The sequence below is a fragment of the Grus americana genome, chromosome 6 (genome assembly GCF_028858705.1).
Source record: "Grus americana isolate bGruAme1 chromosome 6, bGruAme1.mat, whole genome shotgun sequence".
Taxonomy (NCBI): domain Eukaryota; kingdom Metazoa; phylum Chordata; class Aves; order Gruiformes; family Gruidae; genus Grus; species Grus americana.
Window position 1 is genome coordinate 29,795,251 of NC_072857.1, and position 17,764 is coordinate 29,813,014.

The 17,764-nt window shown below is 40.1% G+C and overlaps 1 protein-coding gene across 1 annotated transcript; it reads left to right on the plus strand.

Annotated features, from left to right (window-relative positions):
• The first annotated feature begins 72 nt into the window (after positions 1-72).
• Positions 73-8,976, plus strand: WDR12 (WD repeat domain 12). The gene is made up of 13 exons (XM_054829075.1): positions 73-290; positions 372-466; positions 1,748-1,842; positions 2,507-2,613; positions 3,465-3,580; positions 3,958-4,112; positions 4,800-4,845; positions 5,388-5,473; positions 5,657-5,797; positions 5,893-5,998; positions 6,767-6,899; positions 7,678-7,750; positions 8,498-8,976. Exons 1-13 carry the CDS (start codon positions 250-252, stop codon positions 8,573-8,575), a joined length of 1,272 nt encoding a protein of 423 aa, XP_054685050.1. The 5' UTR covers positions 73-249; the 3' UTR covers positions 8,576-8,976.
• The last annotated feature ends 8,788 nt before the right edge of the window (positions 8,977-17,764 follow it).

Consider the following 17,764-nt stretch of genomic DNA (forward strand, 5'->3'; position numbering starts at 1 on the left):
CGAGGCCTCTCGGGAGCCGTAGCTCGCAGGCCGGGCGCGCGCGGCATGCCGGGCCTTTATCGTCTCCGCGGCAACCCGCCGCCGGCCGCGTGGCGCACCGGGATCGGCGGCGGCAGCGCGCGGCACGGAGCGGGCCGGGGAAGGAGCTTCGGCGGAGCCGGCGCGCGGGCGGGAGGCGGTGCCCTGCGGAGGGGCGGGCGCGGCTAATCGCGGCACGTGGTCGGGGGCGAGGCCGGTGGCGGCAGCAGCATGGCGCAGCTCACGGCGCGGTTCCGCACCGAGAACCGCAGGTGAGGGGCGCACGCCCGGGCCGGGGGGTGGGTGTGAGTCGGGGGTAGCGCAGAGGCGGTAACGGCGCTGTGTGCCCGCAGGTACGCCGTGGAGGATGTGCCATTCTCGGTGCCCGCGGCCTCTGAGACCACCGACCTCAGTCACCTCATCAACAAGCTGCTGGCGGCCGGCAACGGTAGGTGCCGTGGCGGGGGCGGGCGGCCGGACGCTTCTCCCAAGCGGGAGCTCAGAGTGGCCCCAGGCAGGCGCCGGCCCGACGCGGCCTCTGTCCTTCAGAGCCGCTCTGCCAAGGGGTGACACGTCCCACGTCATCCTCGTGTCTCTGACCGCACGCCCCAGGTGAGGGCACGGGCTGCCCCGCTGCCACACGCACCAGGTGAGCCAGGCTCACGCTTTGGCTGGTCTTGACCCGTTGCAGTGCGCGGTGCCACAAGCGGGACGGCTCGGGGCAGGGACAGCTGAAGAAACGCGCTGTCAAAGCGAGAAGCAGCACCCTGGTACTGAGGTCAGGGTTCAGCCTGAGCCGGCCCTGCCCTTCTGTTTCAGTCCAGGTGTGCCCAGAGACGGCACTCGATCTGAAAGTCAGCAGGTACCGGTGGGCAGGCCTGGGGGAAGCGCTCCGACGGCTGGGTTAGTGTGTGCCCAGCGCCACAGACCCGGCTGCCCCAGCAGATGGGAATGGAGGCGTTCCCCAAAACCTGGCAAAAGAACGAATGAAACCAAAGGTTTGGGTTTTATGAAAGCCTTTGAGCTTAAGAGCTCAACCATTCTGTCAATGCTAGCTGAAATGGGCCTGGCTGACTTGAAGGATTTTCAGGGGAAAGACACCTGTGCAATGTTGGAAAAACCCATTTTCTGTAAGAAACTAGGCTAACGGTATCTTAACCTGCCGAGACTTCTGCAGGTTGCTTTAACCCATGAAATTGCAAACAACCTTGAGTAGAAATCCAGTGCACAGCACAATGCTCTTGTCAAAACGCAGGGCCTTTGTCAACTGTGCCATTACAGAGGGAGAAATAGGAACCAAAAATTCTTAGGATTGTCCTATTGCTGCCTGAAAGGCCGGGCCATAGCTAGCGATGACAGAGATGTGGGGTAGCAGTGGCAAGTTCCGTACAGAACAGCGATGAAGCACTGCTGGGGTTTGATTAGATATCGCTACAGAGAAAAGGATTTAGCAAATAATGTGTTAACAATGAGGCAAACTCAACTCTTTGAACCCTAACAGCAAATTTTCCTTCTTCTTCACTGACATAATCCTGTGGAATTCATGGGCTGCCCACTTACAACTGGGAGAAGAAACCAACTGTTTTGTGGGGGTTTGTTTGTTTGTTTTTTGTCTTTTCAAACTTCTTGCTGGCTCCATTCTCCTGAACCAGCCACAGAATGATGCTGTTCTTGATGGTATCAAATAAATAGTGACACCTGAACATGGATCTTTCCTAATTTGTTTCAGCGGATCACAAATATGTGGAATTTGACTTCCTTATCAATGGCCAGTTCTTGCGTGTGCCGCTGGTCACGCACATCGAAATGGAAAACATCTCCACGGTAAGTCATACTCAATTTCTCCCCACCTTGGACAGTAGAACAGAGCCAGTTTACTTCAATCCGATTTAGGTATTACACTGTCATCCTGATGAGGTAGATTGCCTTCCTCAGTTTTATTTATTTTCTTACTTTCCCATGAGAATTCCTGGTATGTTTAAATCCATTTTGAACTGCAAAGTGATTAGAGAGTATGGGACTGAGCTGTGCAAAGAACACGGGTATCCAATCTGTTGTCTGTATATAGTTCAGAGGGGAAATTCTTGTCTTACTCAGTTCATCATTAATATATTTTTGTTTCCTACTCTATTAGTTACATCAGAGGATAATGGGGGAGGTTAGTTAGTATTCCCTCTAGAAAACGTTGTGGACTATTTTAGACACCAGTTTTGTATGGGTAAATACAGAAGAAGAGGAACCTGAGAAGAGTGAAATTATTTGGTTTTGCTTCCAGCTTGCTATTAATAGTAATTTGATAAAAATATGGAAAGCAATATAATTCAGAGACTTTTTTATAAAGACTTAAATTCCACTAATGTGGCAAAGGACTTGGATACCAAGATATTTGCCCAATAAACTTGTATATTTGCACCATGCTACAATTTAATATTTCTGTTATTGACTAAAAATAATACAACCACACTAAATGTTTTGTCTGTGAGCTCAGGAAGAAGTGGTGGAAATAGAGTATGTGGAGAAATACATGGCCCCTCAGCCAGAGGAATGCATCTTCCATGATGACTGGATCAGTTCTGTTCAAGCCACTGAAGAATGGTACGCCACTAAGCCAATTCTAAGTTGTGCCTTGCTTACTCTTGCTGTGTGCAGAGGACTCCATGGTGTCAAAAGGAGTGGTGCTCTGTCTCTTTAAGAATCTGGGGTTTGGGGTTGTGTTTTTTCCCCTCTTTGCTCTGTTTTTGTTTTGTTTTTTAACCTGTCAAGTCAGTGGGCTACTTGCTTTTGTAAGCAGTTCAGTTTTAACACCTCTGTTCTACGCTGACAGTGACTTTAACACAAGCAGAAAACAGCTAGAGTCGCTGAACATGAGGTACTGTTAATACAAATGGATAATGCAAATGCTGCTCACTATCCTTTCTCTTAAAGAACAGCAAGATTTCCTTATCTTTTTAGCTTAAACCCTTGGCTTCAAACGTGATATTCATTAGCAACAAATAAAGCAGTGAACCTTTATGCAGAGCTTTTCTTTAAAAAACAACCAACCATAATTCATTTTCCAATCAACTAGGCAGTGTTCCTATGTTTCTTTGAAAATGCTTTGAGATGCTCTAGTCATGTACCACGAACAACAAATTATCTTTTATTTTAAATGACGTAAGCAATCGTAAGTCTCACCTACCAGAATATGCAGGACTCCTATTGCTTTTCAGCCTGTGCTCCTAGCCTTGCAGTTGTAGGTTTTAATGAAGCTTTACTCTGTAACAGAAGCATTTTTTTTTTTTTACTTTTCCAAACTTTTTTTAACACACAAAGTAGCTATATTTTGAATTAATTTCAGCTAACCAGTTAATATGCTAATATTTTTCCAAGTTTCTGGTTGAGGCTTTTTTCATAAAAACATTGTTGGTTTAAAAAGGTAATAATGTCTCAAATTCTGTACCCTGTAGGATATTAACTGGCTGCTACGATCAGACTGCTCGAATCTGGTCTTTGGAAGGAAAATCCATCCTGACAATAGCTGGGCATACAGAAGTAGTGAAGGATGTGGCATGGGTGAAGCAAGGTCAGTTTATACATTAGGGGAGTAGTAACAGTTTGATTTGTTGGGGGAGAAATGTCAGCATTCCTCAACCATGACTATTTAATTATCTAAATGCTGCAGTTATTTCAGTCTCTGTCAGTGGTATTAGAAATTAAGTCATGGTGCAAGTAAAACAGTAGTAGCTTAACATGTACGTTGTTTACCCACCTTGCAGTCTTCATTAGCAAATATTGGCATGTATATTTATATTAATTGTACTTGCAGGGTAAGATGATGTAAACTGAGATATGTATGAGTTTCTATCTGCTGTTTCTTCTTTGACTATAATAATTATATATAGACTATAAAGACTTTGGAAAGCTGAGCTGGGTGCAAGCATGACTTTTTTTCTTCCTTAGACAGTTTATCGTGCCTGTTACTCAGTGCTTCTATGGACCAAACTGTCCTGCTATGGGAGTGGAACGTAGAGAAAAACAAAGTGAAAGCCCTTCACTGCTGCAGGGGACATGCTGGGAGTGTAGACTCCGTAGCTGTTGATTGCACGAGAACTAAAGTGAGTGACTCCTGGAAAAAATGTCTTTGGGACGTTAGCAGCCTGTATCTCAAAAATCATCTCTTTGTCCCTGCATAGGTACATCGTGTTACTACGTCTGACACACTGATAAGTTTCCAGTCTTGTTATAAGCAGTGGTTATTGAGGATTAGGAGCACTATATCAACGCGAGGCTATCTTTTCATAGTGATGCACTTAACCTCTGATGTCACAAAAAGCTGAAGGTGACTTTAGATAGCACAAGCAATTATACTGCTGGTTTTGACTTCTGTGAGTGAAGTCAATGTTTTTTTTAAGTAAATTTTATTTTTAACACATGACTTTTGAGTTATAATGAACTGTTTTCAAATTTGACCTAAATTTTCACAGTAGTTTTGGTGGGAAAGAAATTTCCAGAGATACTCAGAAAAATCAGATGGTAGAAGAGGTCCTTTGCCTTTATCCAGGAATTCAACAGTTAAGAGTAGTCACACCAAAGGTGGAGTCATCGCTCCTAGCTTGACTTAGTATCAGATAGGTTAAAATAAAACCTTTTGATGCTGAAGGGAATAAAGAGATATTTTGTAGATTTTTCCTGTTTTTCATGTGTTATAACCAACTGGTTAATTTTTCAAGCAGGAAGTGTATTTAGTATGGCTGAAACATCTGTCTGGATCAACTTTTAACCAGATGTTTCTGTTCATACAGTTCTGCAGTGGATCCTGGGATAAGATGTTAAAGATCTGGTCTGCAGGTAATATAAGCATTAAGCTGGGATTCTTGGCTGTCTTAAAAAAACCCCTGTACTTACCACAACCTGAAAGATGGATATCTGAATACTTTTTTCTTTAAGTAAATTTAAGTCTAAGATTAAAAGCAAGCTAGAACTTTTATTTGTAAGCTTTGTAGGGCTATACATCACTATATGAAGTTAGTGTTTTGGTTGGTAATGCAATTTCAGATATGGTTATCCACTGTGTGGTGATGATTATTTTATTCAGAACACAGTACTTTATCTCTTTATTTTTAATGGATTTATATAAATTTGCAGGTTTGTGTATAGACTTCTTAAAAATCAGAAGTTTGTGGGTTATTTTCCTGTTCTATTATTGACACCATAATACAGAGGACAGTAGGTTGACCAGGTCTTGCCTAGAAATGTAGACTAATCGCATTTGTTCTGAATGCTTTCTTTCACTGTTCCAAGTCATATTTTTTCAGTTTGGGAGTATATATGGGCTTTTGCTTAGTTACTTCTATGGAAATGCAGTTCAAAACCCCTGTCTTCTGTCACAGTACCTACAGATGAAGAGGATGAAATGGAAGAAGCAGCTAACAGACCACGGAAGAAGCAGAAAACTGAACAGTTGGGACTAACAAGGGTAAGATGAGCTCCAGGATTTTATTTTAGAAGTGTGGCCACACAAAATAATTTCTCTTTGTTAAAAGTGATTTTATGAAAACTTCTGGTGATGTTTCAGGCTGATCAGACACGTTTTTATTTGTTGAAAGAATAGATTTTTTGACAATATTCAGTCTAACCACCTTTCACCTTTAAATTCTAGACTCCCCTGGCAACCCTCTCTGGCCACACAGAAGCTGTCTCCTCTGTGCTGTGGTCAGATGCTGAAGAAATTTGCAGTGCGTCATGGGACCACACCATTAAACTCTGGGATGCTGAGACTGGAGATCTCAAATCAACTTTGGTGAGATCTTCTCTGTAGGTTCAGCTGAAGTCCAGTTCAAAAAAGTTGTGCAAAATAGTAGTTCCTCTCACAGTTATTATTTTCTTTTCTGACAGACAGGAAACAAAGTGTTTAATTCTGTCTCCTACTCACCACTGTGTCGACGCCTTGCATCCGGGAGCACTGACAGACATATTAGACTATGGGATCCTCGCAGCAAAGGTGAGCTAAAACAGGCATGTTCTCAAAGTTCTGTTTTCAAAATCAGAACTACTCCCTGTTGGGAGACATTTCTGGTCCCTCTGCTTGAAACAAGTGATTTGGGGGCTTTTATTAAATAGAAAAATTACATCTATATTTTCTGGTGCAAGACTGTTTGATTTCTCACCTAATAATTTAGAAAACTAACTTTGCCCCCCCTCCCCTTTTTTTTTTTTTAAGCTTACTAATGAATGTTCAGCTGTGCAGTTGCAGGCCTGAATTTTTTTTTGGTAAGGTTCACACCTACCTTGGTCAGACCATCATTAAAGTGAAATAGTAGTCACTTTGTTACGATATAGTGATGCCACATCTGACAGGATTGCAGATAACTTGTGACTGAGCCTACCAGATGTATTTCATAAGACATGCTTACTTGTTTAGCTTCTATAAATCTAATCCAGACTTTAACAGTATTACCTTCTTATATGTTAATAAAAGCATTTTTTGGTTTGCTTTTTTCAAAAATGTTTGAAAAGTTTAGTGACAAAATATATTTTCGTTTTTGTTTGGTGTTTTCCTCCCCTCAGAACTTGTGTGGCTTGTAGTTTTGTTTGCTTTCTTTACCATTCACTTTGATTTTTGAAGCTAGAGTTACTGGTGGGAGAAACATTTACCTTGAAAACAAATATGTTGCTGACCACTTTTCTCACTGGATTTTGTATGCATCTTCAAAGTGCTGGTTTCAGTTGGTATCTACTGATGTCTTTTTTCCCCTCTCTCTCTTTTCAGATGGCTCCTTGGTTCTCCTGTCTCTGACATCTCACACAGGCTGGGTGACATCTGTGAAGTGGTCACCTACCCATGAGCATCAGCTGATCTCTGGTTCTCTGGACAACATTGTGAAGCTCTGGGACACAAGGAGGTAAAATAAACGCATGTTCTTTGGTGCTCAAAGGCATATAAGCTTACAGGGTCAGTTAACCCAATGAAATAGCAAAAGCAGCCTGAGACATTCATTGGAAACTCCTGTGGCATTTGTGAAAATTGTCTAGGTTTTACAAGTCAAGCATATAATAAAAGGGAGAAAAATACTTGTAGTCTACCAGAGGACCCGTGGCTTAACATCTGAGAGTGCTGTACAGCATTCCAACATGGACTTACCTTATTAGCAACCATAACATTGCTACTAGGATTAGGAACAGCAGAAGGTCTGCTAACTGTTCCTCTGTTTTAAGGAACAAAATACATTCTCAGGAATGAGCATAACAGTGTGAAGCTTCACTTGATACTCTTTTCAGACCTTTCCTTACAAATTTCCAAGCAATGAAGACATAAATGGCTTTTCTGGAAAACACAGTTGAGCAGCATCCATGCATAGAAGGAGGAAAGCATATAACAAACTGTTTCTAACAAGCAGATTGATTAAATTTCAGTCTCAAGGTAGCTTGCCAGCAGGTGAAAAATGTTGCTGCTTTTCTCTGTGGGGATGCAGGAGAGGTTAACACTGATGCAGTCAGCTCTGGATAAAGCAGAGGAAACATCACAGGTGGTAAATATCTGTACTCCCAGAAAGTGTGTAACTGCTAGACCACATCTGTTTGATAGCATAGTGATAGTATTTCTTCCAGGGACCAATTTTGTTTTCTGTGATTGCTTACATAACTTCAGATATGTGATGGTAAATACCTGTGTTTTACCAGTTGCAAAGCTCCTCTGTATGACTTGGCTGCTCATGAAGACAAGGTTTTGTGTGTGGACTGGACAGAAGCAGGGGTAAGAATTTGAAGAGCAAGTTACTCTATTTATATGCATGGTGGTTAGGAAGAGGGCTAAAAGCAGTCGTGGGGTATTTTTTTTTCCTTTATGCTTAAAGATAGAAGAGAACAGGAAGTTTTAGTTGTACTGTGGTTGATACTGGGTTGATAACTGGGCATTATTGTCATACACACTGCAGCACTTCCCCATGCTACTGTGCAAAGGAGTAGGATGGGAGTTTAAGCTCTGTACCATTAAGCGGGCATCACACTGATACTCCAAACAAGGAGAGACATGAGAACAGCACCACACCTGAGGAAATATACATGTTCCAAGGTACCATTTGCTGCCATGGAGACTAAAGCAGCAGCATGAACTGACAGCTGGGGCATGGCAGTACACATAGAAGGGGGGAAGTATATAATCCTCTATAGCAAGCTGTTCTGCTACGGTAGTGGTAGACACATACATAAAATGGAAAAAAAAATTGTTAATGTTGAAGATTCTCAGTGTGGCTCCTGCTCTTAGTAAAAGGCAGGAAAAGCTTCAGAAATTTTCCTGCAAGAACTTTGCTTCTAATTTTAGGAGGAGGGTAAGAGACAAGGTCACTTCTGCACTTTGATTCTGGGTTTTAGTCATGCATTAACAGTTCATTATTCATTACTTCTTTTTATGTCTTCAAACAAAAGAAAAATCAGTCCTCAACCTTTGTGTAGGTATTTTGCTTAGTTCTGATATTAATCAGTTTTCTTTTCCTCTCATCAGTTGCTACTGAGTGGAGGTGCAGACAACAAACTGTATTGCTACAGATACCCAGCTACAGCCTCTGATGTTGGAGCATGAAGGTCAACAGCCAGAAGACTTATTAAAAAAAAAAAAAAGTATTTTTTTTCAGCAGTCGCTCTCTGTTAGCGCCTTACACAGCCAACATCTGAAGAAAAGAGTTTATTGTTGCTCAGAGAGCTGTTATTCCTGGTTTTTGTATTGGTAACCTATATCCATATTTGTCACAGAAAAAATGGCAACAAGCAGTTACAAATGTGATTAGTATAAAAAAAAAGCAAAGGGCATTTCCTTCCTTTTTGATGGCTTTGAATTAACATCTTTTAAATGACTATTTGTATAGCCCTTTTAATAAGGAGTAAGCTGTTCCGGATACTTACAGAAAAAATACTCACTGGACTAAATTATTTTTTGAGTTTACCTCCTTTCCCTTGAAAGAAAAATAAAGCTTTTATACAGTTCATTGGTTTAGTGCTTCACTTCAGATAAAATCAGACTTCAGCTCTGCATACAGTATGGCTGTTGGCAGTTCTTACGATTAGGTCTAATTGATGAACCCAGGCTTCTTTTTAGGATAAAGACTTAGTATATCTGCAGTGCAAATGGTATGATATCAAAGAACTTGACAGATTTACCGGCAGATGAAGTATTCCTTTTTTCTGTTGCTCATAATTTAGGGCTGTAAATTATAAGAATTGCCTGCCTTGTGCCACAGTACATGTTACATTGCAGTACAACTAATGTGGTATCTTACTCCTAAAAAGCAGCAGATGTATAGAAAGAAGTGGAGGATCACACAGAGAAGGCAGAAGAAAAGTTAATTTGTTCCTAGAAAGAATGGATACAAAAAGTTGAGATAGCTTTTAAGGTTGATAGAGGATAAGTACTATCCAAACATGCTCATTTTCTGTGCTGGTGGTTTTACTTTTAATTCAGCATTCAAATGAATTAAAAAGCTATTACTGCAGGTTTAGATGTCACATGTGATGTTAAACCACTATTACAGATTTCTGTAATTTCACATGCACATTTATGGATATGCCAGTCTATTCTAGCAATCATTGGCCTAATATTCATAAAAGCTTAAAAAAATCTAATAATTTTTTAGTATTAAGACAGAAGGGAGTAATATCCTCTTTAGGTAATCCTTTAGGTAATCCAGTATACCTGACTTTTGGAGGTCTTAACCAAGTAAAGTTTGGAGATGTTTCTAGAGGAGAGCAGGACAGTGAAGGAAGTTTGGAAACTAGTTTGCTTCGTTTCTCTTCAAGACTCCCAGTGACCATTTAATCTAAAGTCTTGAGCTATTTTGTGTATTAAGAAACATCTATTTTATTACTCTCTTCAACTTATGCTTTTAGAATTACTGTGTTATTTTACTGTCAGACAGCTAAGGAGCACCTCCAGCCAATTAAGTAGTTGATAAAAATAAATGGGTTCTCTTATATGCATACATCTAAAGACTCATCAATGCAAGGTAGGTAACATTAATACAGTTTTCTTGCCTTCCCAAAAAGATCTAAAAAATACTTTTTAAAAAGGTCACATCACTTGGACTGTCAGTTTAGAAAGATTAATATTATTTAGACTTAAGAAATCCCAGCTGGCATTAATTGTTGCCATTTCAAACACTGAATCCATTGATCTACTACACTTGTGCCCTGTAGTAAAGATAGAGAGTGTAACTAGAAAGGTAGGTTTTGGTAGACCACAGTTCAGAAGCAGGAGGGTTTTAACACCCTCCTCTCCCTTTGGGTTCTCCTATTTGGAAAAGTACTGTGCTGGACACAGAAGCAACCAAGTAAACCATGTTAACATTATGAAGTGATACCAGCCTAAGTACAACATATTTTTGGAATGCCTCTGTATTACCACTGTCTATAAATTATCCTAGAACCTACAAAAATACTTTTTAGATTTGGCAGACTGACTGTTCTTTGAATCATCTGTAATCTTAATTAAAACATTTTAATAAGACTACTTGTTATCCTCCAAACATGCAGTTCTTTCATTTAAAATAATGCTGTGAAATTAGAATGGTCAGCATGAGTTGATTTTAAAATTGCAACAGAACTGACTCAAAAAACAAACTTAGTCTTCTAGAATCAAGGTGCTGATGGTGATTCTACTCACAAAAATACCACCTTTTTTTTTCCCCCTCCTAAAAAAAAAAAAACCCACACATTTCCGCATATTCATAGTGCCCTGGTAGCATAATATACAACAGTGAAGAACTTTTATGTACTAACAGCTAGTTTTCCTTAAAGTAATACTACAAGTGAGGGGAATAAAGCCAATTATCAACTACCACAAGCTTTACTCATTTTTTTGTATCAATGGGGGTGGGTTTGTTTTTGAGAGGTGGTGCAGTAAGTTGTTCTATTTCATCTGGCATGAACTGCTAACTGCTAATGCACATACGCTGCCTCTAAATACAGTCCAAACAACATCGTGCATTAAGACACATATTAAAAACATTAGTTTAAGACAAGGGTTCACCTGCTTGGTCCTTAGTTTAGTGTCACACATGCTTTTCTGTTCATGTGTTTTCTTTTCCTCAGCTGGTTCTTTCAGCTTTCATCTTCCTTTGAGACTTTCATCTTTGCTTCTGGATGATTGCCATCACTTCCCTACAGCCAGCCCTGGCAGAGCACTGTTCTTTCTCTCTTGTAAGCATTTTGTTTAGTTACTTTTAATATTTAATTTCTCACAGCCTTCTCTCAACTAGGAGATTGAATTAAAAACAACGGGAGGAGGGAAGGAAACTGTAAGTGTTCCAGTGAAAGTGACACAGACCCTCAATCAGCATGTGGATGATGCCATTCACCATGGTACCACCCACAAGATCAGCACCTTTCCATAAACCATGCAGACCCCCACCAGGGAAGGGCATGTCAGCTCACCCACAGCACTGTGGATGGCAGCCTCAACCCACATGCCAGTCATGGTTTTGAGACCCCCAAACTCACCTCAGATACCTGCTCCCCAGGCAAACGTTTTGCTGCTGGATCCTCTTCTCCAGGTGTGAGCTGCTGAGGAATGCACGTACGCTCTGGAGGCACAGGCGAGAAGAGAGGACAGGCTGACAGGAGACCATGGGTTTCTCAGGCTGCGTTTTTTATGAGTTTGGGGCAAGGATGCAGATCTGCAGCTGGCGCTACTCTGATGATTCCTTTCAATATACAGCACGCAGCCTGGTGGTGAGGTTTCTCCTTAAAGAAAATAAACTTTTATGAAATTTAAATGTATAAGCTGATAAATTTCCAGTATAAACTCAACATACTTTCCTAGATTTCAGCACATGTACGTTAGGAGATCTAACTGCATATACCTAAAATGACTTCTACAATTTAAATAAAAATATTTCACAGAGCTTGGAAGAAAAAAAACAACCACACCTTATGTAGAAAAAGGAATACACTTTTAACGAGAACTCCTGCATTTTCCATGACATTTCCACAATAGAAAGCACTAGATATGCATTTGCAGATTACTTCCCACAGGAAAAATACACACTTTTCTTACACTCCTATCTAAGTCCTATTAATTATCAACTTGTTACTTAAACATGGTTATAAGTTTAAGAATTTCAGAATTTTTAATGTTTTTCTCACCACAGTGAATTAACAGAGGCCACAAAGTTATTTCCAAGATTGTGTGATTCTGAACATGTTTCTTTAGGGGAGAGAACAAAAAAAAAAGTGGTGGGTCAGATTTGGGCAGATCTGTTCCATGACCTTACTGAAATATCAGCACGTGCTCCTTTCCCTTGCTGTGGGAAAGGAGAAACGTTTTGTCAGATTAAATACTGAATGCAAACTAGGAGGTCAACACACTTGACTTGGATTGAATTTCTACTCTCTGTCAGAATGGGGTTGCTGAGCTGGCCCTCATACGCCCCAGTCCAGGGGTGAATACAGCTTATGGATTATCACCCTGCTTGATTTGATGCTATTACTAGTTTTATTGCATTTTTGTTTGTTTAAAAAAAGGTATTCACATTTAGTAGGATTAATTATTGTTTACCTGTAAGTTTTTACTAAATACACTTTGAGAATACATAATTGTGGCAGGTTGTCCTGTCACACTATCCTTGTTGCACCTCTGTATGACAGCTAAACAGCTGAGGAAATGCCAAACTATTTCACTGGTTTAGCACAAACGCCAGCTCAAGCTTCAGCTTTCCCTGCAGTTGACTCCTGCTTGGCCAACTCAGGTGGGAGAAACACACAAATACAATGAGCTGCACAGACTACTTTCTTAGTTAGCAAGAAGTTATGGCAGCTTATGTTACAATTTATATGCCAAAAAAACCCCACCAATCAAGTTAGAAGCACCAGTTACGTTTGATTTAAGCATATTGGCACAGAAGTCAAATTAGGAGCAAAACTTGGGTTAAAATTAATTGTCAAGAAAACCAATTTAAATTGTCCTGCAAATTGCATGAAATGAGTGGCTTTTCAGCTGTTGAATCTGCTTTAGAAAAGACAGCTGCTCAGTCTGGATGAGTCTACCAAGCCATCCAAATCAAGACATTTACTGTATGGAATGCTGAAAGAGTAACTCAAACCACAAAAATGTAAATTTCTGTATCAGTTACAATATCCATATTCAAAACTTCAAAATGGCAACTTTGCATATCTTTGCAGTTTACTCCACTGGGCAACTAGTAGCCTGTGACCAACATGGGATCAGTATGAGTTTAAACATCTGTAAAATTAATCAAACATTGAAATAAATGCACTGTGCTTGCTACTGAGACTTTCAGCTTACAACTTAAGCAAAGAAATTTCTATTTCCCATCCTTTCCAAGTTTTGTATGAACTTTAAGCCTGAATCTTGGAAGGTTCATACAAATTTGGGAACTCTTTTTGATCTTTTACAAAAAAAAAAATCAAGAAATCAAAATCTGACATAATTTCACCGAGTTCTGTCAGGGACTAGAATCTGTGCACTTGTAAGATCACAGTGATCTTTGACTCTTCCACTCTCAATTTCAGATGAGAGATCTTATCTTTCAGCAGATCTTGGATTGTTAGTTCACTATTTTGGTGGACTTCATTTGTGTATAGGATGAGGTTTTGGAATTTGCTGGCTGTAGGCTTTTAATACTTGGAACAGGGATCAAGTATAGTTCTTGGTGTTACACAAAAGATCTTTCTTCCATCTTGCATCAATATGCAAGTGGTCCTCTTAATATATCCATAGCATTTAAAAGAATAACAAATTAAATAATAACAACATTTTGCCTTTAGGTTTAAGAGCATACACAGACCCTCAATGGATAGTCTCTGTTGCTTCTCAGAAAACTGCACTATGGCCAGTAGTTATATCCCACAGCTAAAATACTAAACAAAGTGTTTCCTAGATCTAAACAGCACAGATTTAAACAGATTCTGGTTTCAGTTACACTGCTGTAATTCCAGAGCATGTCAGTTAAGACAGCAAAGCCTATCAAAATCAATGGACTTAATATAGATTTACAGAGCTTAGATGCAGCCTATCTGAATGCAATTTACAATAATTAAGTCTTGTATCTTGATGTAGCTGAAAACTGAGTCAGAACCAGTTTCCAAAAAAATCAAATACTGCATGTCAGCAAAGCCTTTTCTGGAAGGAAATAAATAAGATTTGTTTTCATAGTAACTAAGCTTTGGAGAAGAATGGTGACCAGGAGGAGATGATGGTTCTTCTCCCCTTCTAATCCAATCTATTTAAATAGAGGAATGAAAATAACAGATGTTTAGTATGAAAAATGCTACCTGAGATACTGGTGCCACAGAATCCAGCATGAACTCACCAAAGATGAGAAGGTGAAGAGAGTACAGTTACCCTATTTCAGTTTTACCAGTCTCTAGTCTGCTGCAATTTAAATGTATGAGTCCTGAGTGTCATGTTAAAAAGAAGCCACTGTTTTTGCAAGGAGAGCCATTTACAACCTGTACACCATCCCACCATGCACCTTTCTGAATCTCTGCAGCACCTATAGCATTGCTTGCTAGATGTAAACACAGGATTATGAGATATAAAATTTTATCAGACCAGATAATTTTCGAGAAGAACAATATTACACTATCATAGAATCACAGAATGGTTTGGGTTGGAAGGGACCTCAAAGATCATCTAGTTCCAACTCCCCTGCTGTGGGCAGGGACACCCTCCACTAGACCACATTGCCCAAAGCCCCATCCAACCTGGTCTTAAACACTTCCAGGGATGGGGCCTCCACAACCTCTCTGGGCAACCTGTTCCAGTGCCTCACCACTCTAACAGTAAAGAATTTCTTTCTAACATCTCATCTAAATTGACCCCCCCTTCAGCTTAAACCCATTACCCCTTGTCCTGTCACTATACTCCCTGATAAACAGTCCCTCACCATCTTTCCTGTAGGCCCCTTCAGGTACTGGAAAGCCACAATTAGGTCTCCCCGGAGCCGCCTTTTCTCCAGGCTGAACAATCCCAACTCTCTCAGCCTGTCCTCATAGCAGAGGTGCTCCAGCCCTTCCATCAGCTTCATGGCCCTCCTCTGGACTCGCTCCAACAGCTCCATGTCTCTCCTGTACTGGGGCCCCCAGAGCTGGATGCAGTACTCCAGGTGGGGTCTCACCAGAGCGGAGTAGAGGGGCAGGATCACCTCCCTTGACCTGCTGGTCACACTTCTTTTGATGCAGCCCAGGACACAGCTGGCTTTCTGGGCTGCAAGCGCACACTGCCAGCTCATGTTGAGCTTCTCATCAATCAATACCCCCAAGTCCTTCTCCTCAGGGCTGCCACAGAAGTCTGTTTTAATGATGCTTGCTGCAGTATAGTGCACCAACTGAAAAATATTTTCAGTTTTGGGATATCTGAATTGCATCTCTTATCTTGGCAGACACATTTAAGCTAATCGTTTTGCTTAGCTGGCTTGAGTACTGCTTTCACCGCTGATTTTCTCTAATTACTTTTCCTAATTTAACAAAGCCATTTGTAGGGCTGCTACTGTAAAAAGTTAGAGAGAAATATAAGCTTTTTTACTTCCCTCTGCAGTAGTATCTTCTTGCCATTTACTCTCTTTATTTTGCCACCCACTCCAAGCTTTACAAGGAAAGTATCTCATTTCTTATTCCTCACAGGAGTATTGTGATCAAGGAGGCAAAAATCGTTCTCCTTTTAAGTATATCAGGTTTTGACCTTTAGGCTAACATGTCCCAATATAGCAGACACTCCAGGTGCCTAATACGTCGCCACTGTATTTCTCTTCCCACACACATTACTGACTACATTATGACACTAGGGCCATGACAGCAGGCAGTATTGCCTTTGACACACCTTTTTGTCACCTACATTTATTCTGCAAATGTCTCTGCTGCTAGTTTTTCCCCCCATCTTTAGAAGTACCACCAAGCATCTGAAGAACAGGGTAAGCGGAAAGGAAGCACAGCCGATGCTCCAGTGATAAGCAGCCGCCCTGGTTCCTAACATCTCTCCTACACTAGCAGCAGGGCTCTATGAAGAACCATCACACCACAGTCAGATATCTGCACCCCTGTAGCTTAAGCCACCACCCATTATCCAGAAGCTAATCCTCCCTCAGTGACTGTGGTCCTAGTGACTTTCGATGAAAGGCACAAATAGCTTGAACCACTGTTCTTTTGTGTGTGTGACACTTGTCTTGATTGTATTTCATAAATTGTCCTCAAGTATACACTCAGTACTTGTCAGTAGTCAAGCTTGACTCTTGTTTCAAACAGAAATGTCATGTTTATGTCAAGCAGAAAACTGGTTTAGTCTTTGAATGTGATTCTGCCTACATTGCACTGCTGCCCAGTGAAACACTGTATTAAAACAAGACCTTCTCACTAGAAATAACCTGATGATCTCTAAAAAAGAATTTTGTTCAACTTGACTTGCAGTTTCATTTCTTTTTGTTGCTGGGAAGCTTGATTGCTCAGAGATAAAAGAATGTGTTATATATTAAATTTTATAATTTTAAATTCAGTGTATATGCTTATAGAATTTAATGCTATAGTTTAACTTATTCTGTCCACAAAATAATGAATCAACATTTCTTTCTAAAGGTGGGGGTTTTTTTTCCCATTCAGACAGCCTGCACAGATATCTACTACTGATTAGTGGAATACTGAGGAATACTGACAGGGACTTTATGGTACCATATGCAGTGAGAACTTTATTCTAGTTTGAAGCTCCTCTTCCTTTTGTCCTTCTTTTTAGCATTCTTATTATTTAAATAAACACTGAATCTGTAACATTAGGGATATAAAAAAATAGTCTATCACATCAGGATACATTAAAACATTTATGGTCTCCTGAGGCAATCACTGCTTCAGACTGACCACTGAGAAATTAGGTTTGAGATTTCATGAAAAAACACATTAATGCTGCATTTTCAGAAATAGAAGAATACAACGTCCTTCGTTAAATATTCAACCTAACTAGATTTTGCAGGGCCTATTAGCGAAGCTATACTTGTAATGAAGAATGAACTTTATAGTCCTTGAAAACTTTAATGGCATCTTATAAAAAAATTATTTTATGGATTAAAAAGGATTTTATGTCTTTCCAATTACAAATTTAAATGCTGGCATAATAGTATCTAATTGCAAGTGTGCTATTCATTATAAATTGCACAGCATAACAGGACCACGAAGGTGAAAATTTTATGGAAAAAAAGTCCCTCCTCCTTTGCACCTTTACCCCTGGATCCTTAAAAAAACCCCACCAAACAAAAACCACCTTGGAATAGTAAAACCAGTATTTTACAGATATGTTAAAAACATTTACGTGAAATGGTTTGGAAAGTTATATTTAGAATTACGTTACAACTGCATAGCCTTTCAAAATGCTGTCTGCTGTTAATAATGAGCATTTCAAAAGTATTAAACGTTCAGAATTCTTTCAAAGTGTTCATGAATATATACATAAAACCATACACATACACATTCCCTCATATTTATTTTAAGGTTTTTGCATTTGTTTGTTATTTAGGGAATTATTTATATATATAAACTTCCTTAACATATCACAGATACTATGATTTTTTTTCCTAAGCTTCCATAAGTCTTAAGAAAAAGGACAGAAAATTTTCCCTTTGTAAAATTCCTGGAAACGTTACATTGCTAGGAACGCCTTCTTAAGCCCCAGAGTTCAGTTAAAGACGTTTAAGTAGAAAGCCAGCAAAAACCACCTGATTTAATAATACAGTAAAATATTCACATTTCATCTTCCTTTGTAGCATGCCTATATATCCCT